The sequence below is a fragment of the Mesocricetus auratus genome, unplaced genomic scaffold (assembly GCF_017639785.1).
Source record: "Mesocricetus auratus isolate SY011 unplaced genomic scaffold, BCM_Maur_2.0 Super-Scaffold_100707, whole genome shotgun sequence".
Classification (NCBI taxonomy): Eukaryota; Metazoa; Chordata; class Mammalia; order Rodentia; family Cricetidae; genus Mesocricetus; species Mesocricetus auratus.
This window is the reverse complement of record NW_024429269.1, coordinates 14,308,869-14,332,659: the sequence shown is the minus strand read 5'-3', so window position 1 is coordinate 14,332,659 and position 23,791 is coordinate 14,308,869. Positions and strand designations below refer to the sequence as shown.

The window sequence follows — 23,791 nt, the reverse complement described above, 5'->3', positions numbered from 1 at the left end:
TGGCTGGAGGCACAGAAAAGTCTGCCTACAAAGATTAATCTAATAAAACTGGAAAACTCTAACAGATAATAAACAAGAATCAACTATGGCTGTTACACAAATTTGTAACTATCTTTAAAAAAGCACTAAGTGGTACTCTTTAAAAGGGTGAGTTGAATACTATATGAATTATAAAAACACTCGGTTACAGGGACTGGGGAGATGGCTCAGTGCAAAACACTTGCCTTGCAAGTGTGAGGACAATCAGATTCCTAGATTGCATTTAAAACTGAGCAGGCAACCCGGAAATGGTGTCCCACACCTTTAATTCCAGCATGCAACAGGCAGAGGTAGGCAGATCTCTGTGAGTTTGAGGTCAGCCTGGTCTACAGAGTGAGTTCCAGGATAGCCAGGGCTACACAGAGAAACCCTGTATTGAAAAAAAAACAGAAACAGAGCAAGCATAGCAACTGCCCAGAACCCCAGGACCTAAGGAGGCAGAGAGAGCAGACCCCAGGGCAAGCTGGCTGGCTAAGTTTGCTGGGTTTGACTGGCTCCGGGTTCAGCAAGAGACTGTGCCTCAAGAGAGAATGGTTGAGACAGACACCCAGTGCCTACTTTGGACCTTCACATACAAATGCACACATACACAAAGCACACACATTAGAACGCAAACACACACTCCAAAATGAAAGCCACAAAATAATTTAGAGGCTGGATGTGGCTCCGTGGTTAAGAGTACTTGCTGCACCATGGTGAGTACTAGAGTTCAGATTCCAGAACTCATGTAACAAACGACTCTACAGTTCGTAGAGTTTCACAACCTACTTCTGGCCTCAGAGAATGAACACTCCTGTGTGTGATAAGTTTTGTTTTGTTTTTAAGTAAACTAAGTTTTTTTTTTTTCCCTTAAGTCTTTATTCCCCCAGAGAATCAGAGAATCAATAGTTTCTATCTGGTAGCATATGGAGAACTATATACCATCAACCCCCACCTTTCTGAGCAGTAATTTTTTTTTCACATCACACATCTTTTTAGTTATTTATTTTAGACAAGCTCTCTATTTGTAACCCAGGCTGACCTTGAACTCACCATCTCCCTGCATCAGCTTCCTTCTCAGTGCTGGGATCACAGGTATACAACACCATGGCCAGCTTGCTTTGTTTTACACCTTAGGGAGGCTTCCAGTGCCAAGAAATACACAACGAAGTCTACAAGTAGTTGATAACAAGCTTGAAACAGCAGATCAATGACATGAAGTTCAATTTTCATCTTTAGTATTGTTTCCTCATGGCCACAGTTAATTCCTAGCAGCTTCCTTCCCTGCATTTTATTAGATTCCATGTTACCTTGAAATTTCATTGGGTCTGTAATTCCAGTATAATCTTTCAGTAAGAATCTAATGTCACTGGACAAGAAAAAAAAAAACATGCCAAGCACAGATATGAATGCCATTATTTTATTTTGACTTTTCTGGTTTGGGTTTTTGCTTCTTTGTTTTCTTTTTGTGACAGGGTCTCTCTCTTGTAGTCCAGGCTGGTCTGCCCAGATTGACCTCGACCTCCTGGCCATCTGCCTTCCAAATGTTGGGATTAAAGACATAAAGCACCATTCCAAGAGTGAAGGCTATTTTTAACCCAAGAAATCGGGGGACAATTAGAGTTTAGAAAATGGAAGGGGGAATATGTCATATTTACACTGCCACTAAACAGTGGTCATCAATGTGTCTCTTAGCTTCAGTCTCTGGGCGATCTTGTTGCCGACCCGACGTCACCTGTTGAGGCTTCTTAACCCCTTCAAATATGACCGCCTTAGCTTCATTCTCCCTCACTACTGTGACGACAGGGCTGACTTCCTGCCCATTTCCAAAATGGCCTCTCCCACTGCGTCAAAGTTCTGAGTGCGCACGCGCGAAAGTAAGTTTTTTTTTCTCTCTCTTTCCTGGCAAAATGGCGATGAGTTTAGTGTGCGGCCGCCGGCAGCTTCTGCGCCTCCTACGACACCAGCGTTCGGTAAGGTTGCGTCCGTACCACCGGGTGCTGCCTGTTCCCTGTCACCAGAGCTGAGGTCAGAAGCAGACGCTGGCCTGGCCCCTGGGGCCTGCGCGTCGCGACCTCGGGTCGCGCCCGGGGTTGGTGGCCCGGCTTCTCTGCAGCTGTCTGGGAGCTGCCTTCGACCCTGAGCCCTGACCTCTGGGCCCCGTCGCCGGGCGTCAGTAACCGGATGCGGGAGACGGGGCCGGGCTGCACCCTGCACGCCCCAGGGCACGTTCGGGGCCCGCGGTCTGCGCGAGCAGAAGAGCGGTGGCCCGGCTGCTGCAGCAGGTCTGCGGGAGAGCCGGGTCGCATGGGACTCAGGGGTTCCCTTGTCCTTTCACACGTCAGTTCCACAGCGTCGCAGGGTCCCGCAAACCGCCGGCCACCGAGCTCCTCGTCGCAGCCCGCCTGGGCGGTGGGCGCCCACACTACGCTCTTCTCGCCGCCTCAAACCCTCGCTGCATCAGTACTTCTGGCACCTTCTTTGCAGAAGCCCAGGTAAGAGGGCCCCGCGGATGTCAGGAGCGCAGCTTCTTGGCCAGCTTCTTTTGTTCTGCTTTTGGTTCTGTTTGGTTTTGTTTTGCGATGAGAGACTGTGTAGTGGAGTTCTTTTCCACACTCCACGCAGTTCCTCCCATTAGCCTCTCTGTTCCGAATAGAAATAGGTTCTCAGGAACTCAGTGGGGAAACGTTTGAAAATCCATGAGAAATTTGTGGGGCCGGTGAGATGATGGCCCATCCCCTGGAATCCAAGCTCTTGAGAGACAAAAGAGGACAGATCTCTAAGTTCAAAGCCAGTCTGGTCAACATAGCAAGTCAGGGCTGCATAGTGAGACCATGTCTAAAAAAAAAAAGGAAAGGAGAAAAGCAAAAACTAGTTCTACAAAGTTGTTCTCTGACTTCCACACGTGCCTCGGCATGCATACCTCCACATCATGCAGGCACAATAATAGCTAAATTAATTTAAGTTTTGTATTATAGTCAAGACACTGATGGCCAGAGTGGTGGCAAGCCAATAATGTGAAATGTGATTACGAGTTTGTGTATTTGTATACGGAATATATGTGCTTCTGTGAATACTGTTTCTTGGAAGACTAAGTAGGTTCTGTTTCTTTTTAAAGATTTATTGTATGTGCATGTGTGTGACTGTGTGCATGTGATCAGATCATGGGTGCCCATGGACACAAGAGAGCTGAAGTTGCAGGTGGTTGTATGCTGCCCTACAAGGGTGCCGGGTCCTCCGCAAGAGCTCTCACCCGAGCCATCCCTTGGAGATAACTCGGTAACAGAACTCTTGGTTAGCAGGCGCAAGGCCAGCCTGAGCTGCAGCGCAGTCAAGATCCTGCCTCCAAAGCTAACCCCCCCCTAAAAAAATGAAATAAAAACTGAGTTGACTTAAAGAGAAACTGGGATCTAACTCAGTGGTCCACATTCTTGTCGGATGTGTGTGAGGTCCTGAGTTCAAGCCCCAGCACAAAACAATAGAGAGAATTCCAGCAACTGTAGTTTCAGAATATGCAAAGGATGGTGACCATGATGCTCAGAAGACCAGAGTCTGGGAAGTGTGATGGAGGAAGCAGTTTTCCTGCTTCCCCTGGGGGACGCCATGAGACCCCTGAGTAATTCTTCCTATGCTGGTGGCAAGAATAATGCCCTGGAAGCAGGGATGTGTAGACACCATTGGCATCTGGAAGAGCCAGAAGTAAAAGCAGAAAGCATAGCCCGGAACTGGCTGGCCTGAGGGAGCCTCACCTTTGGTGCGTCCCACTTATGTGACACTTGGTCTCCTTTCTCACAGGTCCAGGCACCCCCCCGTTGCTCCTGCTACCCCCACCCCTCCTGCGGTACCTGAGGTGGCTTCCGGAGGAACCGCAGATGCCGTCCAGTGTGCTGCAGAACAGAGCTTCGCTGAACTGGGGCTGGGGTCTTACACCCCAGTGGGACTCATCCAGAACCTCTTGGAATTTATGCATGTTGACCTGGGCCTGCCTTGGTGGGGGGCCATTGCCACCTGTAAGAGTACATACATCCTGAGCAAGGGTGGGGGGGTGGGGGCAGAACCTCAGCTGTTCTGTCAATGGACGAGGAAAGGGCGGAAAAGCAGATGATTCAAAGACGGGTGACATCCCAGCACTTAGGAGGCAGAGGCAGGCGGATCTCTGTGAGTTCGAGGCCAGCCTGGTCTACAAGAGCTAGTTCCAGGACAGTCTCCAAAGCCACAGAGAAACCCTGTCTCAAAAAAACCAAAAAAAAAAAAAAAAAAAAAAGACGGGTGACACGGCTCTTAGTGTTAGCAACCGTTTGTCACGTGGCTCCAAACCTACGGATGTTTGCGTGTGACCTGAGAGTTGGAGTAGGGATCCATGTAGAAGTAATGAAGCTGTCCTGATAGCGGAATAGAAGATCGGGTGGTACTTGTACTCCCAGCTTTGAAAGCTGCTCTCATTGCTCTTACAAAAGCTGAAACTGTGTTTTAGTCCTGTTTCCTCCTTATAATCATTAAAACTTTAGTTAAGTGTAGAAGTGTAGCTCAGTGGTAAGTGTTTACCTGTCATGCAAAAGACCAGCCTGGGCTACATAGTAAGACCCTATCAAGAAACAAAATCATCTCGACTTCTTAGCATTCTTCTGACCCCAGTGCTTGGAAGGCAGAGGTAGGAGGATCAGGAGTTCAGACATCCTTAGTTAAATAGTCACTGCTCTTGCTGTGAAGAGACACCATGACCACAGCGACTCTTCTGAAGGAAAGCATCTAGTCGGGCACTTGTTTACAGCTTCAGGGGCTTAGTTCATTGTCGTCATGGTGGGGAGCGTGGCAGGCATGGTGCTGGAGAATTGGGGGAGAGCTAAGCCTGATCTGTAGACAGAAGAGGTCACTGGGCCTCTTTGAAACCTCAAAGCCCACCCAGTGACACACTTCCTCCAACAAGGCCACACCTCCTAACCTCACTCAAATAGTGCCACATCCAATAAATCTGATAACTAAGCACTCAGATATATGAACCTGCCATTCTTATTCAAATCACCATGCCTGAGCTACATGAAACTTGTTCTTTAGAAAGTTTTCAAAAGTCAGGTGACAGTAGTGCATGCTTTTAATCCCAGCAGAGGCAGAGGCAGGTGGATCTTGGTGAATTCGAGGTCAACCTGGTCTACATAGCAAGTTCCAGGACAGCCAGGGCTGTTATGCAGAGAAACCCTTTCTTGGGGAGAAAGAAAAAAGTTTTCAAAAGCTTTGACTGAACTAGGTATACACCATTAATCCTAGTTTGGGGGGGGGAGTACAGAGACTGCAGGATCTCTGTGAGTTTGAGGCCAGCCTGGTCTACATAGCAAGTTCCAGGCCAGCAAAGGTAACAGAACCCCTGTCTGGTGGAGGGAAATGGGGTCTGAAGTTTACAGCTGCTTTTGTGAAGAAGCCGGGTTCTATCCCCACACCCACAAGGTGGCTCACAGCTGTGTAACTCCAGTTCCAGGGGATCTGGTACCTTTTGGGCCTTCATAGGCATATATACAGACAGGCAAAACACCCATACACATTAGATAAAGATGAATCTTTTTTTTAAATATTTATTTATTATGTATGTAGTATGCAATTTCTGCCTGCATGTCTGCCTACAGGCCAGAAGAGGGCACCAGATCTCATTACAGATGGTTGTGAACCACCATGTGGTTGCTGGGAATTGAACTCAGAACCTCTGGAAGAGCTGTCAGTGGGCTTAACCTCTGAGCTATCTCTCCAGCCCCAAGATGAATCTTTTAGCATTGTTTTTATTCCATGTGTGTGTGTGTTTGTCTGAATGTGTGCCGGTACACCACATGTATGCAATGCCTGAATGCAGTAAGTAGTCTTGTAACTGCGAGGCAAGTGCCCTACCACTAAGCCAAATTCCCAAGCCCCTTGGTTTTTTTAGTTGTTAAGTAACAAAAAGACTCATTTTAGCATGCATGCACTGAATGTATTCTTAAAAAACTCATGAATGCGTGTGCACGCATGCATTTGCCTGTGTGTACACTTGCCTGTGTAAGCCAACAGGGTATTGGATCCCTTGGAGTTGGGGTTACAGGCACTTGTGAACTACCTCACATGAGTACTGGGAACCAAACTCAGGTCTTCTGCAAAAAGAGTAATCACTCTTAACCACTGAGCATTCTCTCCAGCCCACCCCCTTAATTTTTTTGAAGTAAGGTCTTACTGTGTGGGACAGTAAGACCTCAAACTCTTTTTTTTTTTTTTTTTTTGGTTTTTCGAGACAGGGTTTCTCTGCATTGTTTTGGAGGCTGTCCTGGAACTCACTTTGTAGACCAGGCTGGCCTCGAACTCACAGAGATCCGCCTATCTCTGCCTCCCAAGTGCTGGGATTAAAGGCGTGCGCCACCAACGCCCGGCTGCCCTCAAACTCTTGATATTCTTGGCCTCTCTGTGCTGACATTCAAAGCGTGCCCCACTATCCTTAGCTTCAGTGTCTTCCTGTTTAAGTATACAAGCAGCTTTAGCATGCCTGTGTGTTCCTTGAGGGAGCCCGTGGACCTCACGGTAGCCGCTGGTGATGGTGTTATTGAAGCCACTTTTCTCATCATACCTGATCTTCCTGCATTTGACATGCATTTTTTTTTTTTTTTTTGGTTTTTCGAGACAGGGTTTCTCTGTAGCTTTGGAGACTGTCCTGGAACTCGCTCTGTAGACCACGCTGGTCTCGAACTCACAGAGATCCGCCTGCCTCTGCCTCCCGAGGGCTGGGATTAAAGGCGTGCGCCACCACCGCCCGGCTCTAATTCCTGATTTTTCTCTCCACACTTGCCCATGTTTGTTACCTAATACCTTTCTTGAGTGATGGGTTTCTGGGTTGTGTCCTTGCCTTCATCCTAGCCCAGACCCGCTTGCATGGCTGTAGATGGTGTAAACTGAAGTATTGTTGGAATGGCCAGTCGACAGGAAGTGTGAGGAAAGAGAAAAGGTTAAGCCACCAGAATGTGGTGGGTTAACTTGTAACTTAGGGCTTTGCCCTAAGCCGGGTATGATGGCACATGTCTGTGTTTATAGCTGAAGGAGGAGGAGCATGAGTTCAAGGCCAGCTTGTACATACCAAGACCCTATCTCAGAAAATAAAGTCAGGCTTCATTCTAAAACTCTGAGTTCTGTAGAGGTGCTAAACAGGGTGAAGGTTCTTGGTAAATGTTTTTCCTTTGTTAATGGTGACTTTATATATTTTCATCTACACTTAACAGTTGAGGAAAAAGTTTCCATTGATAATAGAAAAGTTCGGAGGCTGCTGAAGTAAGGAACTTTTGCTTTTTTTTTTTTTTTTTTTTTTGAAGAGCTGGGTGTACCCTGTCCTTACTTGTGGGCCCCTTGGGTGAGAGCCACAGTATGGAAAAGACTAGAATAAGGCTTGGAGTGAGGAACTGGAACCTTCAGCATGCTGGCTGCAGGCAGCGTTTCATTCCACTCCAAGCCCGTATTATATTTTCCAGGTACGGTCATTGCCCGCTGCCTCGTTTTTCCTCTGATTGTGAAGGGCCAGCGAGAAGCAGCCAAGATCCACAACCACATGCCAGTGATGCAGAAGTTTTCCACTCAAATCCGAGAGGCCAAATTGGCAGGGGATCAGGCTGAGTGTGAGTTGGCTCCAGGGAAATGTGCGAGAGAAGCATGTTTGCACTTGAGAAATTCTGCTGCGGGAGAGGGACAGGTGCTACGGTTGGGCAATTCTGATAAATCTGAACATTTATTCGGTCCTTGGAAAGTTCATGGACCCACGATGAGGTTGTTCACCCTCACTGATGTCACTCTTAACCCAGTGACTCGTCTCCCTCCCCTCGCAGTTTACAAGGCCTCCATCGAGATGACGCGCTATCAGAAAAAGCATGATATCAAACTCTTCAGGCCTCTCATTCTTCCTCTCACTCAGGTGGGCAAAACTGGTCTCCTGCTGTTCATCCTGAACCCATAAGTTGTCTCCTGCTTCCCATGTCCTAAGGTCCGCAGGAAAGCAGGGGATGGTGACATGCATGGCTTTTAGTAATGGGGCTATGAGAATTACCCCGTTAGATGTGCTGACGGTTTATCTTGTGTAACAGGCCCCCATCTTCATCTCCTTCTTTATTGCCTTGAGAGAGATGGCCAATCTGCCCGTGCCCAGCCTACAGACAGGTGGGCTCTGGTGGTTCCAGGATCTCACGGTGTCTGATCCCTTCTACGTCTTGCCACTGGTAGTCACTGCCACGATGTGGGGTGTCCTTGAGGTAAGCTGGGGGCTGGCCAAGCATGAGACCTGCCAGTAAATGGAGTAGGGATGAAGTAGTGTGCAGAATGTGCCTTCCATTCCCTGGAAGAGTAAAGTTGATGGGGCCAGGGATTGGAATTTACCATTCCTTCCCCTTATTGGCAGCTAGGTGCTGAGACAGGCATGCAGAGCTCTGACCTCCAGTTCATGAGGAACATCATCCGAGTGATGCCCCTAGTGGTCTTGCCCGTGACCATCCACTTCCCCTCGGTAGGTAATGGCTTTGTGCTGCCTGCGAGTCCTTCCTAGGCCTCTGGACACCCAGCTGTGAGCATCTCCTCTTCACTCACCCAGGCAGTGTTCATGTACTGGCTCTCCTCCAATTTGTTCTCGCTGTGCCAAGTGGCCTGCCTCCGGATTCCAGCTGTGCGCACAGTGCTCAAAATCCCCCAGCGCGTTGTACATGATCCTGACAAATTGCCTCCTCGGGAAGGCTTCTTGAAGAGCTTCAAAACAGGTGAGGGGTATTGGGCAGTGTGGTGAGGAGAACCTCCCAGCAAGCAGGGAGCACTACCTAGTCAACCGAGGCTCCATAGTGACCTATGGGCTGTGGAACTTGAGACTTAGGAACTTACTTTCTCCTCACACAGGCTGGAAGAACGCTGAAATTGCACATCAGCTCCGGGAGCGTGAACAGCGGATGCAGAAACACTTGGACCTAGCTGCCAGAGGTGAGGAAGCCTTGCGGGCTAAATCCTGTCTTCCATTTCTTCTTTCCTCTGTTCACTCAGATTTGTTCTCCCTTCTCCCAGGTCCCTTACGACAGACTTTCACCCACAACCCTCTGCTACAGCACAATCCAAGCCACCCTCCCAACACCCCCAACAGCAGCAGCACCAGCAGCAAGCCCAAGTCAAAGCCTTGGCACGACACACTTGGCTGATTCCTGCTCTCTGCTCATTCTGACAAGAGCTCTGCATCTGCACGGACTCCTCCAAAAGGACAATGCTGTGTGCTCGCCCCAGACCTGGGAACTCTGGGTTTGGAAGTGTTCGTTCTAAAAAATTGTTTCCACTACAGACTATTACTCGTGTATAAAAGAGCACTAGAGAGCCAAGCGACCCTCTCATCCACAGAGTTAGTAAACGTCTGTCTTGTCTGGGTTTCTTGATGTCTCTTAAATACGGAAGGGGAGTTGTGCCTCAGAACGTCCATGGGTGAGGAGCAGTTGCCCACACTCGCCCTAGCTCTTGGGAAGGAGCTTTGGGTTTTAACCTAGGCTTCAAAGCTCAGACCTACCTCACACACATCCGTCTACATTTGTGTGTGCACTGTAGAGTTGTGACGGGCAAGACTACGGCAATCTCTTGTGGTACTGGAGGCTGATCCTACACCTCCACCCTGTGCCGTGTTTCCTGACCCCCTCCCCCAAGAGTACCTTGACAATTTCTTTAAGAAGTAAATGTGCTAGCCGGGCGGTGGTGGCGTGCACCTTTAATCCCAGCACTCGGGAGGCAGAGGCAGGAAGGTCTCTGTGAGTTCGAGGCCAGCCTGGTCTACCGAGCGAGTTCCAGGACAGGCTCCAAAACAATACAGAGGAACCCTGTCTCAAAAAAAAAAAAAAAAGAAGAAGTAAATGTGCTAAAATTCTGAGTGATAATTTTAAAAAATTTAAGGGGGTTGGTAAACGGCTTAGCGGATAAGAGTTCAAATCCCTAGCACCCATGAGAAAAGCTTAGCATGTCCCTGTTCTTAATGCCTGTACCCACGGTTCTGTGCAGAGTGGAGACAGGAGGATCACTGGGGCTTGCTGGCTGTCAGCCTCGCTCCAGGCTCATCGAGAGACCCTGTCCCAAGGGACTAAGGTACAGAATGACGGAGCAGGACTCCTCTCTGCACATGCACCACACATAAAAAACGGAGGTTCTTATGTACTAGGTTTTTGCATTTATAACATGTTAGTACAACAGTTTACACGCATTGGTAGACATTGGTTTTATAGCCTTTTGGCAGCTGATTCATGTAGTTTCCATGTCTGTTTTTGAACTGCATAAATACCCCGGAGTCAGTAAAGCCACTCAGACTTTAGGAACATAACCTTTTATTGTTTGGCATCTATGACAGTTTTGTCTCCCTCTAAAGGAGACAAGTTTGGAGCATTGTTGGCCCTTGTAAAGGTAAAGAGGAGTGGGTAGGCACACCCAGGTCCTTCCAGAACCAAGCTCCAGAAGTGGCCTGCTTCCTGCCAGTCTGCATTAACCCCTGATGAAGTCTGAAACAACACATAGCTAAACAAATAAATTACTTTTCATCCCTGAAAGCAAGTTCAGAGTTGAAGCTGCCAAGGCTGGGCTCCTGGACGGATGCCTCCAGAGAGGCTCTGGTCAATGGGACATAAGCCCGTTTGTCCATGTCTCAGAATCCCAAGCTCTACTTAGACTTGCGACTTTGTCGTTTTGGCGTCTCTTCGTCTTCCAAATCCAGTTCTGCAGCAACTGACATACAGAGGATCTGGAGGTACCGGGTGGTGGAGGCTACAAAGAGAAATCTGAGGTAAAACTGGGAACAGCGTCAGTGGCACCAGAGGGGGCTGGGCCTGAAAGAAGGGGTTCGGTTAAGCCATATGGTTAATAGCAGGGACCGGCTGTGGTAAGAGGGACTTGGGAGCTTAGGTTTACAGAAAATGGCAAAAAAGAAAAACCATCTATTCAGGTAGCTGACCAACTTGCCCCAAAGCTTACCTACGATCCTTCGAAGGAGCAGGGGCCGCTTGTGTTCGGGCACTCTGATGATGAGGAAGTAGAAGGGTAAGCCCGAGAGTGCAATGGCGATGCCGATGAGGGAGTTGATGGTGTCACTGTAAAGGGGCACAGCCACCAGGAAGACCGTACAGAGGCAGAAGACAGCGGGGAAGAAAAGGCTGAGCTAAGGGTGCAGAGGAAACGACTGGGGGTTAGTTAGCATGTTGCTGTGTGTTGTCTTGAGATTGTCTCACTGTGTAGCCCAAGCTAGCCTTAAACCCATAACCCTGCCTCAGCCTGAATGCTAGGATTGTAGGCGTGGGTTGCTAACAACCAAAATAACCCTAACCCCATAAGGATAAAAACACTGAAGGGCTAGAGATAGAACCCAGTGGTATGGCACTCGCCGGACATAAGTACTCAGCCTTCTTTCTGTCATCTGCATGCAGCCGCCACCAAGTCCTGGCATTGTTTGTGGGCTTTGGTTGAGTCTTGTTGAGGGTTTTGGTCAGGGGTTGATTGCTTATTTTAGGGCAGAGGGGTGTGTGCTGAAGATCCAACCCAAGTCCCTGTGTGTGCCAGACAGGGTTCCACCACTGGGCTGTATCCACGGTCCTTCCTGGGTTGGTTGGTTGGTTGGTTGAGGGGCTGTTGGTTTATTTGTTGTTGTTGTTGTTTTTTCATTAAAAACAAAATAGGATCTCATAAAGCCTAGCCTGGCCTTGAACTCCTGATCTTCCTGCCTTCACCTTCCAAGGGTTGGGGTGATGGGCACATAATACCATGCCTGGCTTCCCAGCCCTTGTGGGATTTGTTTCAGAGTGGTATTCTGAATTTTGTTTCTTTAGTGCATATGGGTGTTTTGATGCATGGATGTCTGTGCACCACATACATGCCTGGTACCAGAGGAAGCCAGAAGGTACTGGATCCCTTGGAACTGGAGTTACATTTGTGAGCCACCATATGGGTGCTGGGAATCGAACCTAGGTCCTCTTCAAGAGCTAGTGCTCTTAACCACTAAGCCATCTCCAACCCCGAGATGTTTTGTTGTTTTTTTAAGATACTTATTTTCATTTTATGTGTATGAGTGTTTTGCCTCCACATAAGTGTGTCCAGTACCCACAGACCAAAAGAGGTTATTGGATTCCTTAGAACAAGAGTTACAATTGTGAGCTGCCATGTGGGTGCTGGGAATCACACCCAGGTACTTTGCAAAAGCATCAAGTACTCTTAACCTCTGAGCCATCTCTCCAGCCCAACCCTGGGTTTCTTAATTGCAGCTATGTGCCAATATGCCTGACCTAGGGAAAGGATAAACCCCTGTAAGATCCCTGCAGCAGCAGCAACACTAGCTGTACTAAATGGAACAAAGATGGGGTAAGGGATTACCTTGAGAGGGCGAGGCCGGTCAGGTTCCTTCCAGCGTAGATAGAGCTGACCCACAATGGAAAGCCCCACAAAGAACCAGTAGCTGAAGCTGTAGTAGTTAATGAGCTGGAAAATGTCCTCCACACACAAGTAGACCAGTGCCAAGATACCCTGTTGATGCAAGTCCCGTCAGCTCCTCCCGGGCCCTGGTTATTCTGGGTGCTTTCTGCCACTCCTAACCCTCACAAGCCCATCCCAGGTCACATCCTGCCAGTCTCCGTATCTGCCGCCACCCGTGCCTTACTCCTTACTTGGACCACAGAAGTGTGAGCTGTAGGAACTTCCTCAGCAGTTGGCACAGTGCATCAATACTTTCTAGGTCACAGCCCCCTTTCTGGCTTTCTGGCTACATCTAGAACTACCAAGTCTCCCCCCGCCCCAATCTGGCTTTCAGTGTCATCCCTGAGATAACTCACGTTGAAGAGTAGAGATGGCACTGGCGTGAACCGCTCAACATGAATCATACAGATGGCATCAGGGAGGTGGCCTTCTCTTGAGCCCACAAATAGAAGTCTGTGGAGGTAAAATAAGAGAGGCTGACAAAACGGTGGGACACATAAGACAACCCATGTCACTTGTCATATTATCCTCCCTCTCTGCTATCCCTTCAAAAGGTCTGGGTAACAAAAAAAAAAAAAAGTTCAGCATGGAGCTTAGAAATGGAGGCTGCTAAAAGGAACAAGAAGTGAGGGATTGGGGGACGCTGAAAACTGAAATCTCAGTCCTAAAGTTTGACTGTCTCTGGCAAAGCTTTTCATGATACCCACCCTGTCAGCAAAAACAAAATGACAGTCCTACCTAGAAGCAGCCACAATGGAAGCATTGAGGCCACCAAAGCAGGATAATGCAACTGCCACTGGAATTGTCCAGTTGAATACTCCAAAGATCCGGTCTGCAAAGGTCTAAGACAAAGGAAAGAAATCATTAGTAGATCCTAAGTGATGAAGAGCACGCACAGGTACATGCCCAAGTTCCTGTGTCAGGAGTGCAGTCCTTTCCACGGTGAAGGGAACAGTGTCCTAAATGTCTCTTATCACACCGTGTGGCCACTCCCTTTCCAGGACTGATGCTGGGATATTCCAGAAGCCCACAACACACCCTCATGCTAGTGAAAACCCTTTACCACAGCAACAGCTTCACTCGCCAAGATGTCCTTTATGTCTAGCACACTGTAATAAGCCACATTGGTCAAGAGGTAGATGATGGTGACAATGGGCATGGAAATGGCAATGGAGAGGGGCAAGTTCCTACAACCAAACAGAAAAAAAGAAAAAAGGGATATGTTAGTCCTACCATTTTATCCCTACCTCTCAGACTCTGCCATACCATCCTCTCCAAGGACGCAGACATCTGTGTTTCCCAGGTCCTTGGCCTCTGAGGTGGCCTGAAGTATTGGCATAAGCTCTGAACTCTTAAAAACTAAAAAGCAGTAGGGGGAGGAAATACTCCCTTAGAAAGGCGATGCAGAAAAAGGGAAGTTGCATGTAGTGTCACTTATAATCCCAGCTACTCTGGAGGCTGAGGTGGGAGGGTCCCATGTTGAAGACCTGTGTGGAAATTTAGTGAGACTATCTCAAAATAAAAACAGGCTTGAGATGGCTCCGTGGTTAAGAGCATTTGTTGCTCTTGCAGAGGACCCGGATTCAATTCCTAGCACCCATAGGGCAGCTCACAATCACCTATAACTTCAACTCCAGAAGAGCAGAAACCCTCTTCTGGCCTCTGAGGACACTGGACACACATGGTACACCCATGTATGCAGAAAGACACCCACACAGAAATTTTTTAAATATTTTTCAAATCAAAGAGCTTGAGGGCAGAGCTTAGTGGTAAAGCATTTGTCTAGCATGCCTGAGGTCCTAGGCTCAGACTCACAGTACCACCAAAAAGACAACAAAAGGGAAATTGACCACGAGCTGTGTTGTGTTCCAGCATAACAACAGGAAGGTGGGAGTGATCTGTTTCTGTGTCCAGTGGTCAGGGTCAGGATGTCTCTGAGCACTGGGAAGTGTGTCTTCAAACTGAGAAATAGAAGAAACTGGAGAGGTGGACTGTGGAATCTCACATCTTCAGTAGAAAGAACAGTGTGTGCATCAAACAGGAGTGTCACTTCAGAGAACTCCAGGTACCATCCTAACTGACAGCCAGAAAAAGACACAGAGACCCGCCAAGGTCTCTCAAGTGCCAAAAGATCACTAACTATATAAATGCCCTTGACAATGAGTAGAGGGAAACAAATACAGGTTGTGTCTGTTTTTCTGGTAGTGAGAATTGAACCTAGGATCAAGGGCACATCTATCTAGAGCCTTGAGCATGCTAACAAACGCTCTACATGAGCTATACTCTACGCCCTCTTGTTGTTGACGGGATCTCAGTAAGTTGCTCAGAGAAGCCTTGAGCACACTCTGTAGCTAGGCATTGAACTTGTCATGCTCCTGCCTCAGCCTCCAGAGTAGCCTTCACCATGAGGCAGGCTTGCAAATAATCCAGTCATTCCGCTTCTGGCCAGTAGGTGGAACCACCAATCCCTGGCCTCCATTGCATCTGTAGCCCTGCTCCTGCATTGAAGTGCCAGCATGTGTACCAGGAAGGCTTTTTGTTTTTCAAAGCCAAACGTTAGTTGGTACGGGAACTGTTACAATTCAGGGAAATTATTTCCTGGCATATCTTAGTTTCTAGGATCATAACATTTTAGAGTCAGGAAAGGCCATGGACATTCTATAGTTCAACCCACTTAATTTTGTATTAAACAGGCCACGGTTAGGGAAATGGCTCAGTTGACAAAGGTGCTTGCCTTGCAAGGAGGGTCTGGGTTTGCGCTTGGAGCCCACATGCAAATGCTGGGTGGGCTGTGGAGGATGGTGTGTATTTGTAACCCCAGAATTAGAGAGGTGGGGACAGGAGGACCAGTGGGCTTCCAAGACTAGCCAGCCTAGCCTCATCAGCAAGCTCCAAACAAACCAGAAAGAAGATGGGGGCCTGGAGACATGGTTCAGCAGTCAAGAACACATGTTCTTTCAGAGGACCAGGTTCTATGAATGCACGTGGTTGTTCATAGCTGTCCATAGCCCTTTGCATGTTCCTACAGTAATGTGGTGCACACCCATGCACTCAGGCGCACACACATGCATAAAGGTATATACAGTTTTTTAAAGTAGGCAGTGCCTAAGGAATAACACCCAAGTGTTTCCACAAGCATGTGTGCACACAGCAGACACACACACAATGAGCACCAGGCAAACTGGGCACTAGCAGGAAGGTTACAGATCCCAGGCCGACCTGACTACATAGTGAGATGCTGTCACAGAAAGAAAGGGAAAAAAGTCTTAGTAAAGAAAAAGAGGGGCCAGGTATGGTGGCGCACACCTTTAATCCCTGCGCTTGGGAGGCAGAGGCAGCTGGATCACTAGGAGTTTGTGGCAGTGTGGTCTACATAGTGAGTTCCAGGCCAGCCAGGGCTACACTTGTGAGAGTTTGTTTAAAAACAAGAACACAGAACCGCAAATACACAGGGGCAAAAAGAAAGGGCAGCTGTTGGTCCTCTAGCAAATCAACGAAAGACCGATCCCAAGACCCGTGGCTCCCAGCCCCGTGCTCTTTATTCCGCACGACGTGAGGCAATTCAGAGCAGCACTGGCGGGGTGACCCGGTGAGTGGCCGGAACAGTCGCACACTGTCAGTATGAATTAGGGCAAAGAGAAAGGTCCAGAAGGGAACTGGAAGAAGGCAGTCTGTGACCTAAAGTTATCTATGTAGAGTAAGGGCGAGTGGAGGTCTTAAGACAGAAAGCCTTATGACACTATCGCAGTGTTGCTCAAATTAGTTTGCAAATCTGAGGGCAAAGGCAATCCTCTTGCTACAGCTCCTGAGTAGCTGGCAAGGACCTCGGGTGTTTAGAAGCAGATAAAGCATGAAGTATATATAACCTGCTTTATTCAATGGAGAAACGAATGAATGTACAAACTCTCTGAAAGGATTTTCAAAGCACATGCACGAAAGTGCACATCTTAGCATAGTTACTGCAATTATGGGTGATTAAATCTCTAGGTCTCAACTCTGTTAAAATCAGGCTGATGAGATGGATCCCAGAATTGAGAAGATGTGATGCCTGTGAGGCTCGGTCAATGATGGCTAGCAGGTGGTGGTAAAGTACCTACCTCTCTGGATTCCTGATCTCTTCAGTGACATAGTTAAGGGTATCCCAGCCCGAGTAGGAGAACAAAGCTGAGTATAGTGCCAGGGCAATGTCACCCATTGCAAATGATGAACCCTCAAAGGAATTCTCAAAGTTCGTTGTGGCTCCTGGAAGGTGAGAACAACGGAAGACAAAATTTAATGGCCCAACTCCTACTTCAGCTGATCCTGTAAGGAGAGGAAGCCTCTGGTAATATCAGCAGGGGAAGTGCTACAAGGGTACTACTGGGGGGCGGGGACAGAAGAGGCATCTACAGAAGGCTGCGGTGCAGAGAATCATAAATGTGGTCTTGACAGGAGGAACTCAGTGAGTCTAGTGTAAGAAACCACCAGAGAGCCAAATAGGGCTAGTCACTGGCTGGTGGTCTGCTCTACACTGCAGGTTGCCTGAGTCCTAGCCTCTTTCTAACACTAGACAGGGATAACACTCAAAGAGGGGAGACAAGGTTCAGGATGCCCAGGTCAACGGAGCAGTTACAGGAAAGGCTTCATACCTGGAAACCAGGTAGGAGTAAGTGCATTTCTGACTGCTCACTTCCAAGGGCAGAAATGGCAGAGCAATAGCTCTAGGCCCAGAAAGCTGTAAAAGCAATCCCCAGTCCCCTTGCCAAGGACAGTTTCCTATGGGAGGCGGCACAGCAGAAGATGAAGGACTGGCTTTGGAGTCAGCCTGTGGGGCACAAGTTTCAGCTCTTCTAACTTGAGAAGATACTCTGGGTAACCTGTCTTGGGCTCTGTTGTTTTGTTTTAAAATAGGGTCTCACTGTGTAGCCCTGGCTGGTCTGGAACTTCTATGTAGACCAGCCTGGTCTCAAACTCAGAGTGCTGGAATAAAGTATAAACCAACACACCCAGATGTTGCTTTTGAGACAGGTCTTCTGTGTCCCGGGGTTGGCCTCAAATTGTCTATGTAGCTGAGGATGGCATTTAACTCCTGGTCCTCTGGCTGCACTACCTCACAAGTACTGGGACTCTAGGTATGTACCGCTCTGCCTGGCTTAAGATAGTTAATTCTGGGGCCATTTCCTCACCTATATAAAAGGAATAATAGTGCCTACCAAATATGGTATTTGGAGATTTAAATAAGGCAAGTTATCAGCTTCTAATAATAAAGTAAAGCTGAAGTTGTAGATCTGAGATATATGGCTTGCCTAGCATGGCCCCAAACTCTGGGTATGATCCCCAACACGCCAAAGAAAAAGAATAATAAAGGCCAGTTGCTAGTTTTTGTTTTGTTTTTCTTACCCTGGGCAAGTGTAACAATGCCTGCAATGATGACTGCGATCAGTGCCAACACTTTAGCATAGGTAAAAATATCCTGGACCAGGGTTCCCCACTTGACATAGGCACAGTTAACGAAGGTTAAGAGACCTGAAAGAAAAGGAATACTGGTCAGGACCTTTCCTTCCCACCTGGAGGCCTTAGACTCCGGCACTAGTCATCAAGATGAACCCATCAAACAGTCAGCTATGTATCTGGACTGTGCCTGCTCCCCTCCCCCATTATCCTCGGCGTTATTACTGCCAGGCATTTGCTGAACACCTGTTTCCACCGCCACACTCCCAAACCCCAGTACCTTAAACTGAGTCACAGAGAAAGGTGGCAAAATTCCTGTTCAGAGAAGGGGGAGGCACCTGGCAGTTGAACAGACTAGCGATGTAATGTATTCTGGTCCTTGGCTTTTTTTTTTTTTTAAGATTTATTTATTTATACAACATTCTGCCTCCATGTATGCCTGCACGCCAGAAGAGGGCACCAGATCTCATTACAGATGGTTGTGAGCCACCATGTGGTTGCTGGGAATTGAACTCAGAACCTCTGGAAGATCAGTCAGTGCTCTTAACCTCTGAGCCATCTCTCCAGCCCTGGTCCTTGGCTTCTTAAAACAAGATGAGGACCAAACTTCCTGCCCCCTGTCTGTCAACCCCGCTATTTGTTTTGTGCTTGGTAAAATTCTTGCAGCTAAAACAAGTTCTTGAACAGAATGGGCCATAAACATTCCTCAAGTCCTTCTACCCTGGGCTAGAGGCAGCCCCTCTACCTGGATGAACGCAGGGAAAGATCACAGACCATCCTCAGAGTACAGGGCTCAACAGTCTTTTGCAGAGTGTTATGGCAAATGGACATACACATTTCCCTAAAGAGTCCATATCTTTCATCAAAATCTCAGAGTAGTGGCAGGGGGTACAGCTCAGTGGTAGATAATGTGTTCAAATGAATGAAGCCCTAGGTTCAAATCTTTTCACCCCCAAAAATAATATTCTCAGAAAAATTCATTAGCCCAAAAGTTAAAACCCATTACTTTGGAAGAAATTCAAGAAGGGAAGCCCACACACACTGTGAGGCTGACTGGCAGCCCAGGGAGTCTGGATCCGGAGGGAAGTCAGAGAAAACAATTCTGAGACAGGGAATCAACACAGCTTCTCCTAGCTCAGCAACTGGAACACCCCACAGAGCACTTGACTGTCTCCCCACAGAGGCTCTCAGAGCAAAACTAGCCTTGCCAGTGAAGAAAGGAAACCCAATGTAGGTATTGATTCAAGCCAACAACACAAGTTAAAAGCAAAAAAAGACCACCCCCAGTGTAAGGCTTTCAAGCACTCAGAATACTGAGAAAGAGGATTGCCTAATGTCAGATCCAAAGAGAATTCCAATTCCCCAAACTCCAAAAGGCAATCCAAATCCAGAAGTGAGCTCAACCCGGGCTATAGGAGGATTTCTGGCGGTTAGATAAAAACCAGCATTCCTCGGGAACTTGTGAAACCAGTTCCCATCTGCCAAAAGGAGTCATTTCCCTTATCACTGGCAGAAGGGACATATGACTACCTGTGGTGTCTATCAGTGTATCAGAGTGCATGCTGGCCTCCAGGCTCCCTCAGTGTCACAGGGACCTGTCACACGTGTCCAAGTCTGTGCAAGCACCCTGCCCTTCTCACTTTCTCCCCTATCCCTCGAGCTCAGACGTCACTCTCTCTCCAGCTATTCCAGCTATTTGTACTTTTTATAACCCTGCTATTTTCTCTACTCTCTCTCTCTCTCTCTCTCTCCTTCAATTAAAACCATACCACGGAGCAGTCATGTGGTCAGTTTGTATGCCTACAAATTTTAACTTGAGGCCAGCCTGGATTACATAGTGAATCTCAAGCCAGTCTGGGCCACAGAGACCTGGCCTCGGAAAAGAAAGGAAGGAACCTTAAGCCCTCGGAGTCCTGGGACGGCATTCAGGTTCAGCAGACCTGTGGTTGTTGGGTCCTGGCCTCATTCTTTTTCGACCCCAGAGACCACTGCACTAAGGAGCAGGGGAAACTAGCCATCTTCCATTCCAATCTCTTTCTGTGGGGGAGGGGTGGGGGGTACAAGCACTTGGGTGTTTGTGCGTGCGTGCGTGCGTGCGTGCGTGCGTGCGTGCGTGTGTGTGTGTGTGTGTGTGTGTGTGTGTGTGTGTGTGTGTGTGTGTGTGCGCGCGCTCACTCATGCAAGCACATGCGGAAGCCAAAGTCAATGTCGGCTGTCTTCCGCCATCACTTCTCCGCCTTACCCTTTATTATAGCTATTCCCGTGTTACAGCACACACACCTGCAGGTCAGATGACAACTCCAGGGAGACAGTCATCTCCTCCCACGGTGTGGAACCTCGGGGTCAAATTTGGGCTTGGTGGGAGGAGCCTTTACTGACTGAGCCATCTTGTCAACTCTCCACCCTACTTTTTGGAGATACTCCCACTGCACCTGGAGCTCATCGCTGTGTCCCCAACCACTCAGCAACCTGGCGTTTCCAGCAGGTGCAGACAGAGGCCCTGAACTCTGGTCTCCTTGCTTGAGCGGCAAGCGCTTCGCCCAGGGAGCCGTCTCCCCAGCGCTGCTCCTGCCTCTTTCTAATCATTGCCTACATTGTTTTCTTTTTACCGAGGGGCTTTCCAGCTCTATTCAAATACATGTCTTGTGCCTAATAGACATGACAATAAACAACCAAACCTTATCACAAGGCTGAGCAAACAAGAACCCATCGCTCCAGGTCGCCCCAGTGCTAAGTTAATAATTAAAGGCGCAAGTATACTGACTCTTCAGTAATCCCACAGAATAAATGGCCTTTATCTTGCCCTCCACGAGCCTGTCAAACCCTGACCTTCCTCAGCAGTCATCCATCCCTTTCTCTCCACTGGACTTCAGCCCTCAGCTCTTCCACTGCCTGGAGCCCTGTCTCCTCCTCCTGTAATCTCTAATCCTCACCGTTAGGCTCTGCTCTGACTTATAAATGCAAACCCTTAGAAACACCAAGCTGCCATGTGCCCGACCAGGAGAGTGGGATCCCTTAGGACTGGAACCACCCGCAGACATGAAGACACTCTGAAGTGAAAAGTCTGTCCCTCCTGACGTGTGGCTAGCAGACTATTGAAGCAATGGTCCCCAGCAAGTTGGAATTCCCCTGGAAGTCTCATGCTGGCAGAAGAAAAAGGCTGAAGCCTGGTGCCAACTGGAGGAAAGCCTTGTCACTCAAGATATTTCACACAATTCTGACAACTTCTCAGGCCACTTTGCAAGAGAGACTAGAGCTAAAACAATGAGGAGCCAGGGTAGCCAAAACCAGTCTGTTACTGGGACCGCTTTGCTATATATACCTTCGACCCTCTATTTAAACCCAAACCTCATACTGGGATCCACTGATTTCTCTTCCCTGTGAGGCCATACTCAGTGTCCCTCCTCTTACTTGCAACTCTTACTTTATCTCTTTGAGTGGCTTCCTATGGACCGGGTAGCCAGCCTAGCTCCGTCAGGCTAGCAGGGCCCAGAGTCTTCCCCTAGCAAGTCTGGTAACATAACAAGTTCCTGTTTAGGCTGCAAGAAGCCACGGGTCACAACATGGGACTGTAATAGACATAAGGGAATGGCTGTAGTTCACAGGGTCTGCAGCTCTACGCCCAGGGCTCTTGTCTCTCTGTTCTGTCCGAGAGTATAAGCACAGAAAAGTAGAGACAGCCAACTCACTCCCCTTTCTTACAGCAACCCCTGCCATGGGAATGTAGACTTCTCCACTTCCTAACATAGCGACCCTTTAATACAGTTCCTTATGTTGTGGTGACCCCAGCCATAAAATTATTTTGTTGCTACTTCATGACTGTAATTTTGCTACTGTTATGGTTGTATGTAAATATCTGATATGCAGGACATCTGATGTGTGACCCCTGTGAAAGGTCATTCGGTGTAGAGGTTGTTTATATTTTGATCCCTACTGTTTCTCCACCCATTGGCTTCATCCCTCCCCTTACCTCCCATGTTCCCTGCTACTGTACTTCTTTCTCAGCCAGGACCCACCATCGTGCCTGCTCTGCTCTCTGCACTGAACGCGGTGGGGGCTCAATGTGAACGCTGTACAAAGAACTCTGAGCGACCTGCACGAGAAAGCCGGTTCTCCCCTTCCACGGCTTCCAGCTTCCTCCAGAGCTTCCAGCCGCGGGACCGGGAAATGGCGAAGGCAAGCAAGCCTCCATGCTGAGTAGGCTCTTTGTCCCCACCCCTAACAGATACAGCTGACCAGAGTCCCCAAAGCTCAGCCAAACGCATGGTTCTTGAAACAAAGCCCAACCTCCTGCTTCAGAGTCAGAGACAAGAGAGGAAAAGTAGGGTTAGAATAACAGATCCAACTGCAAGTTAACCTCCAGACAGATACTCTACCCTTCTATCTCTGGGGGTAATTCAGTCCCCACCCAACACTGAGCCAAGTCCATGGGAGGATTGCCTAAAATGACCTTTAACCTTGACCCAGCTGCTTCTCCATTCCTGATTTAACTTCAGGGGGAAAAGCAGCTGCTGCAAAGATGTCACTCCTGTAACCAGAAGAGGTACTCCAGGACAGATCATCCCAGCAGATACGAGGTCCCCAGGAGGAGACAGGCTCTACCGCTAAGGTCTAGAGTCAGCACTAGACAAAATGGAAATTCCCAGCTCAGGTCATTCTGAAATGGCACCTGAGGAGATGAACAGGTGAGAGCGCCTGCGAGCGCCTGCGAGAGCCTGAGAGCGCCTGAGAGCGCCTGCTGTTCTTGCCAAGGACCCGAGTCCGGCTCCAGCACCCACACAGCACCTCACAACTACCCGTAACTCTAGTGAGGGGACCATACACACCTTCCTAACCTCTGCAGGTTCCTGCATGCATGCGACACATACACACACACTAAGCCACATATACATAAAATCATTTTTAATCAAAAAGGAACAATGCCTTTAGCCTGCTCTGATCAATGCCAGGGTTTGCTTCAAATCGTCTAAAGTCCCACAAACTGTAAGTCCTTATCCTGTAGAAATTAATCCTGAAGTCTTTATAAGTTAAATATTAGATAAGCGTCAATAATCTCGTGGGGATGACAACAGTGACTATTTACACCCTGCTGGAATCCCTTACGCTCGTCCCATCATTCACTCTACTTTGGCATTAATCCATGCTTACATCTCTAGTAACATGCCGGTCTTCATTCATAGAGGGTCAATATCTAGTAGAATAAAATTAATACTAGCAAAGGATGCTCAAGGAACTGATGTTTCCTTTTCCATTTTGTACATATTTTATAATATTTATTGGAAAAGCAAATTGTTTCTTTTTCTATCTGATAACGTGCACCACATGCCACAAGTCCAGAGCTTCTCTCTGGTCCTGCATCTGTCCTAGCCTGTCTTCCTTCGGACAGCTTGTCCTTCAGCATAGGCATTTATTTTCTTTGAACCGATTACTCCACTACACACATTATATATATACATATATATATGTGTGTGTGTGTGTGTGTGTGTATATATGTATGTATGTATAAATGCCTGCTTGTCTGCATGTCCATCACCCCAATGCAGGGGCCTGAGAAGGCCAGAGGCCTGAGTTGCAGGCAGATATTAGCCACTCGTTGTGTCTGCTGGGAATCAAACCCAGGTCCTCTGCAAGAGCAGCAAGCACTCCTACCTGCTGAGCCATCTGTCCAGCCTGATTTTCATGCACAGTCACAATAGCAGACCAGGTTGTGCACAATAGTACAGATCCTTAACCCCACTACTCGGGAGGCAGAGACTGGTGAACTTCTCTCTGATTTTGAGGCCAGTCTGGTCTACATAGTGGGTTCTAGGCCAGCTAAGGCTAATAGTGAGACCCTGTCTCAATGTGAGAGAGAGAGAGAGAGAGAGAGAGAGAGAGAGAGAGAGAGAGA

At 48.2% G+C, this 23,791-nt stretch overlaps 2 protein-coding genes across 9 annotated transcripts in view; one reads left to right on the top strand and one right to left on the bottom strand.

The window, feature by feature from the left end:
- Positions 1 to 1,840: 1,840 nt before the first annotated feature.
- Positions 1,841 to 9,401, top strand: Oxa1l (OXA1L mitochondrial inner membrane protein). The gene is made up of 10 exons (XM_040740488.1): positions 1,841 to 1,991; positions 2,364 to 2,521; positions 3,820 to 4,028; positions 7,491 to 7,634; positions 7,842 to 7,927; positions 8,097 to 8,261; positions 8,408 to 8,512; positions 8,597 to 8,759; positions 8,893 to 8,973; positions 9,055 to 9,401. Exons 1-10 carry the CDS (start codon positions 1,929 to 1,931, stop codon positions 9,183 to 9,185), a joined length of 1,305 nt encoding a protein of 434 aa, XP_040596422.1. The 5' UTR covers positions 1,841 to 1,928; the 3' UTR covers positions 9,186 to 9,401.
- Positions 9,402 to 10,326: 925 nt separating this feature from the next.
- Positions 10,327 to 23,791, bottom strand: part of Slc7a7 (solute carrier family 7 member 7) — a 47,357-nt gene continuing 33,892 nt past the window's right edge. For 6 of the 8 annotated variants that reach the window (XM_040740486.1, XM_040740487.1, XM_040740483.1 and 3 more), the window contains 7 exons: positions 17,851 to 17,976; positions 16,569 to 16,713; positions 13,535 to 13,658; positions 13,210 to 13,313; positions 12,828 to 12,924; positions 12,373 to 12,522; positions 10,327 to 11,167 (listed from right to left, as the gene is read on the bottom strand). In XM_040740486.1, coding sequence (XP_040596420.1) covers positions 10,814 to 11,167; positions 12,373 to 12,522; positions 12,828 to 12,924; positions 13,210 to 13,313; positions 13,535 to 13,658; positions 16,569 to 16,713; positions 17,851 to 17,976 — 1,100 coding nt within the window. In that variant the 3' untranslated portion in view covers positions 10,327 to 10,813. Of the gene's footprint in view, positions 11,189 to 12,372; positions 12,523 to 12,827; positions 12,925 to 13,209; positions 13,314 to 13,534; positions 13,659 to 16,568; positions 16,714 to 17,850; positions 17,977 to 23,791 lie in introns of all 8 variants that reach the window. The other 2 variants (XM_040740481.1, XM_040740482.1) reach the window with 2 other exon arrangements.

Bases quoted from the DNA above. Each gene is read 5' to 3' on its own strand.
- Oxa1l (XM_040740488.1), top strand. From the start codon at position 1,929: ATGGCGATGAGTTTAGTGTGCGGCCGCCGGCAGCTTCTGCGCCTCCTA. The intron at 2,522-3,819 runs GCCCCGCGGATG...TCACAGGTCCAG, and splicing joins GCAGAAGCCCAGGTAAGAGG to GCACCCCCCCGTTGCTCCTG. The intron at 7,928-8,096 runs GTGGGCAAAACT...CTTGTGTAACAG, and splicing joins TCATTCTTCCTCTCACTCAG to GCCCCCATCTTCATCTCCTT.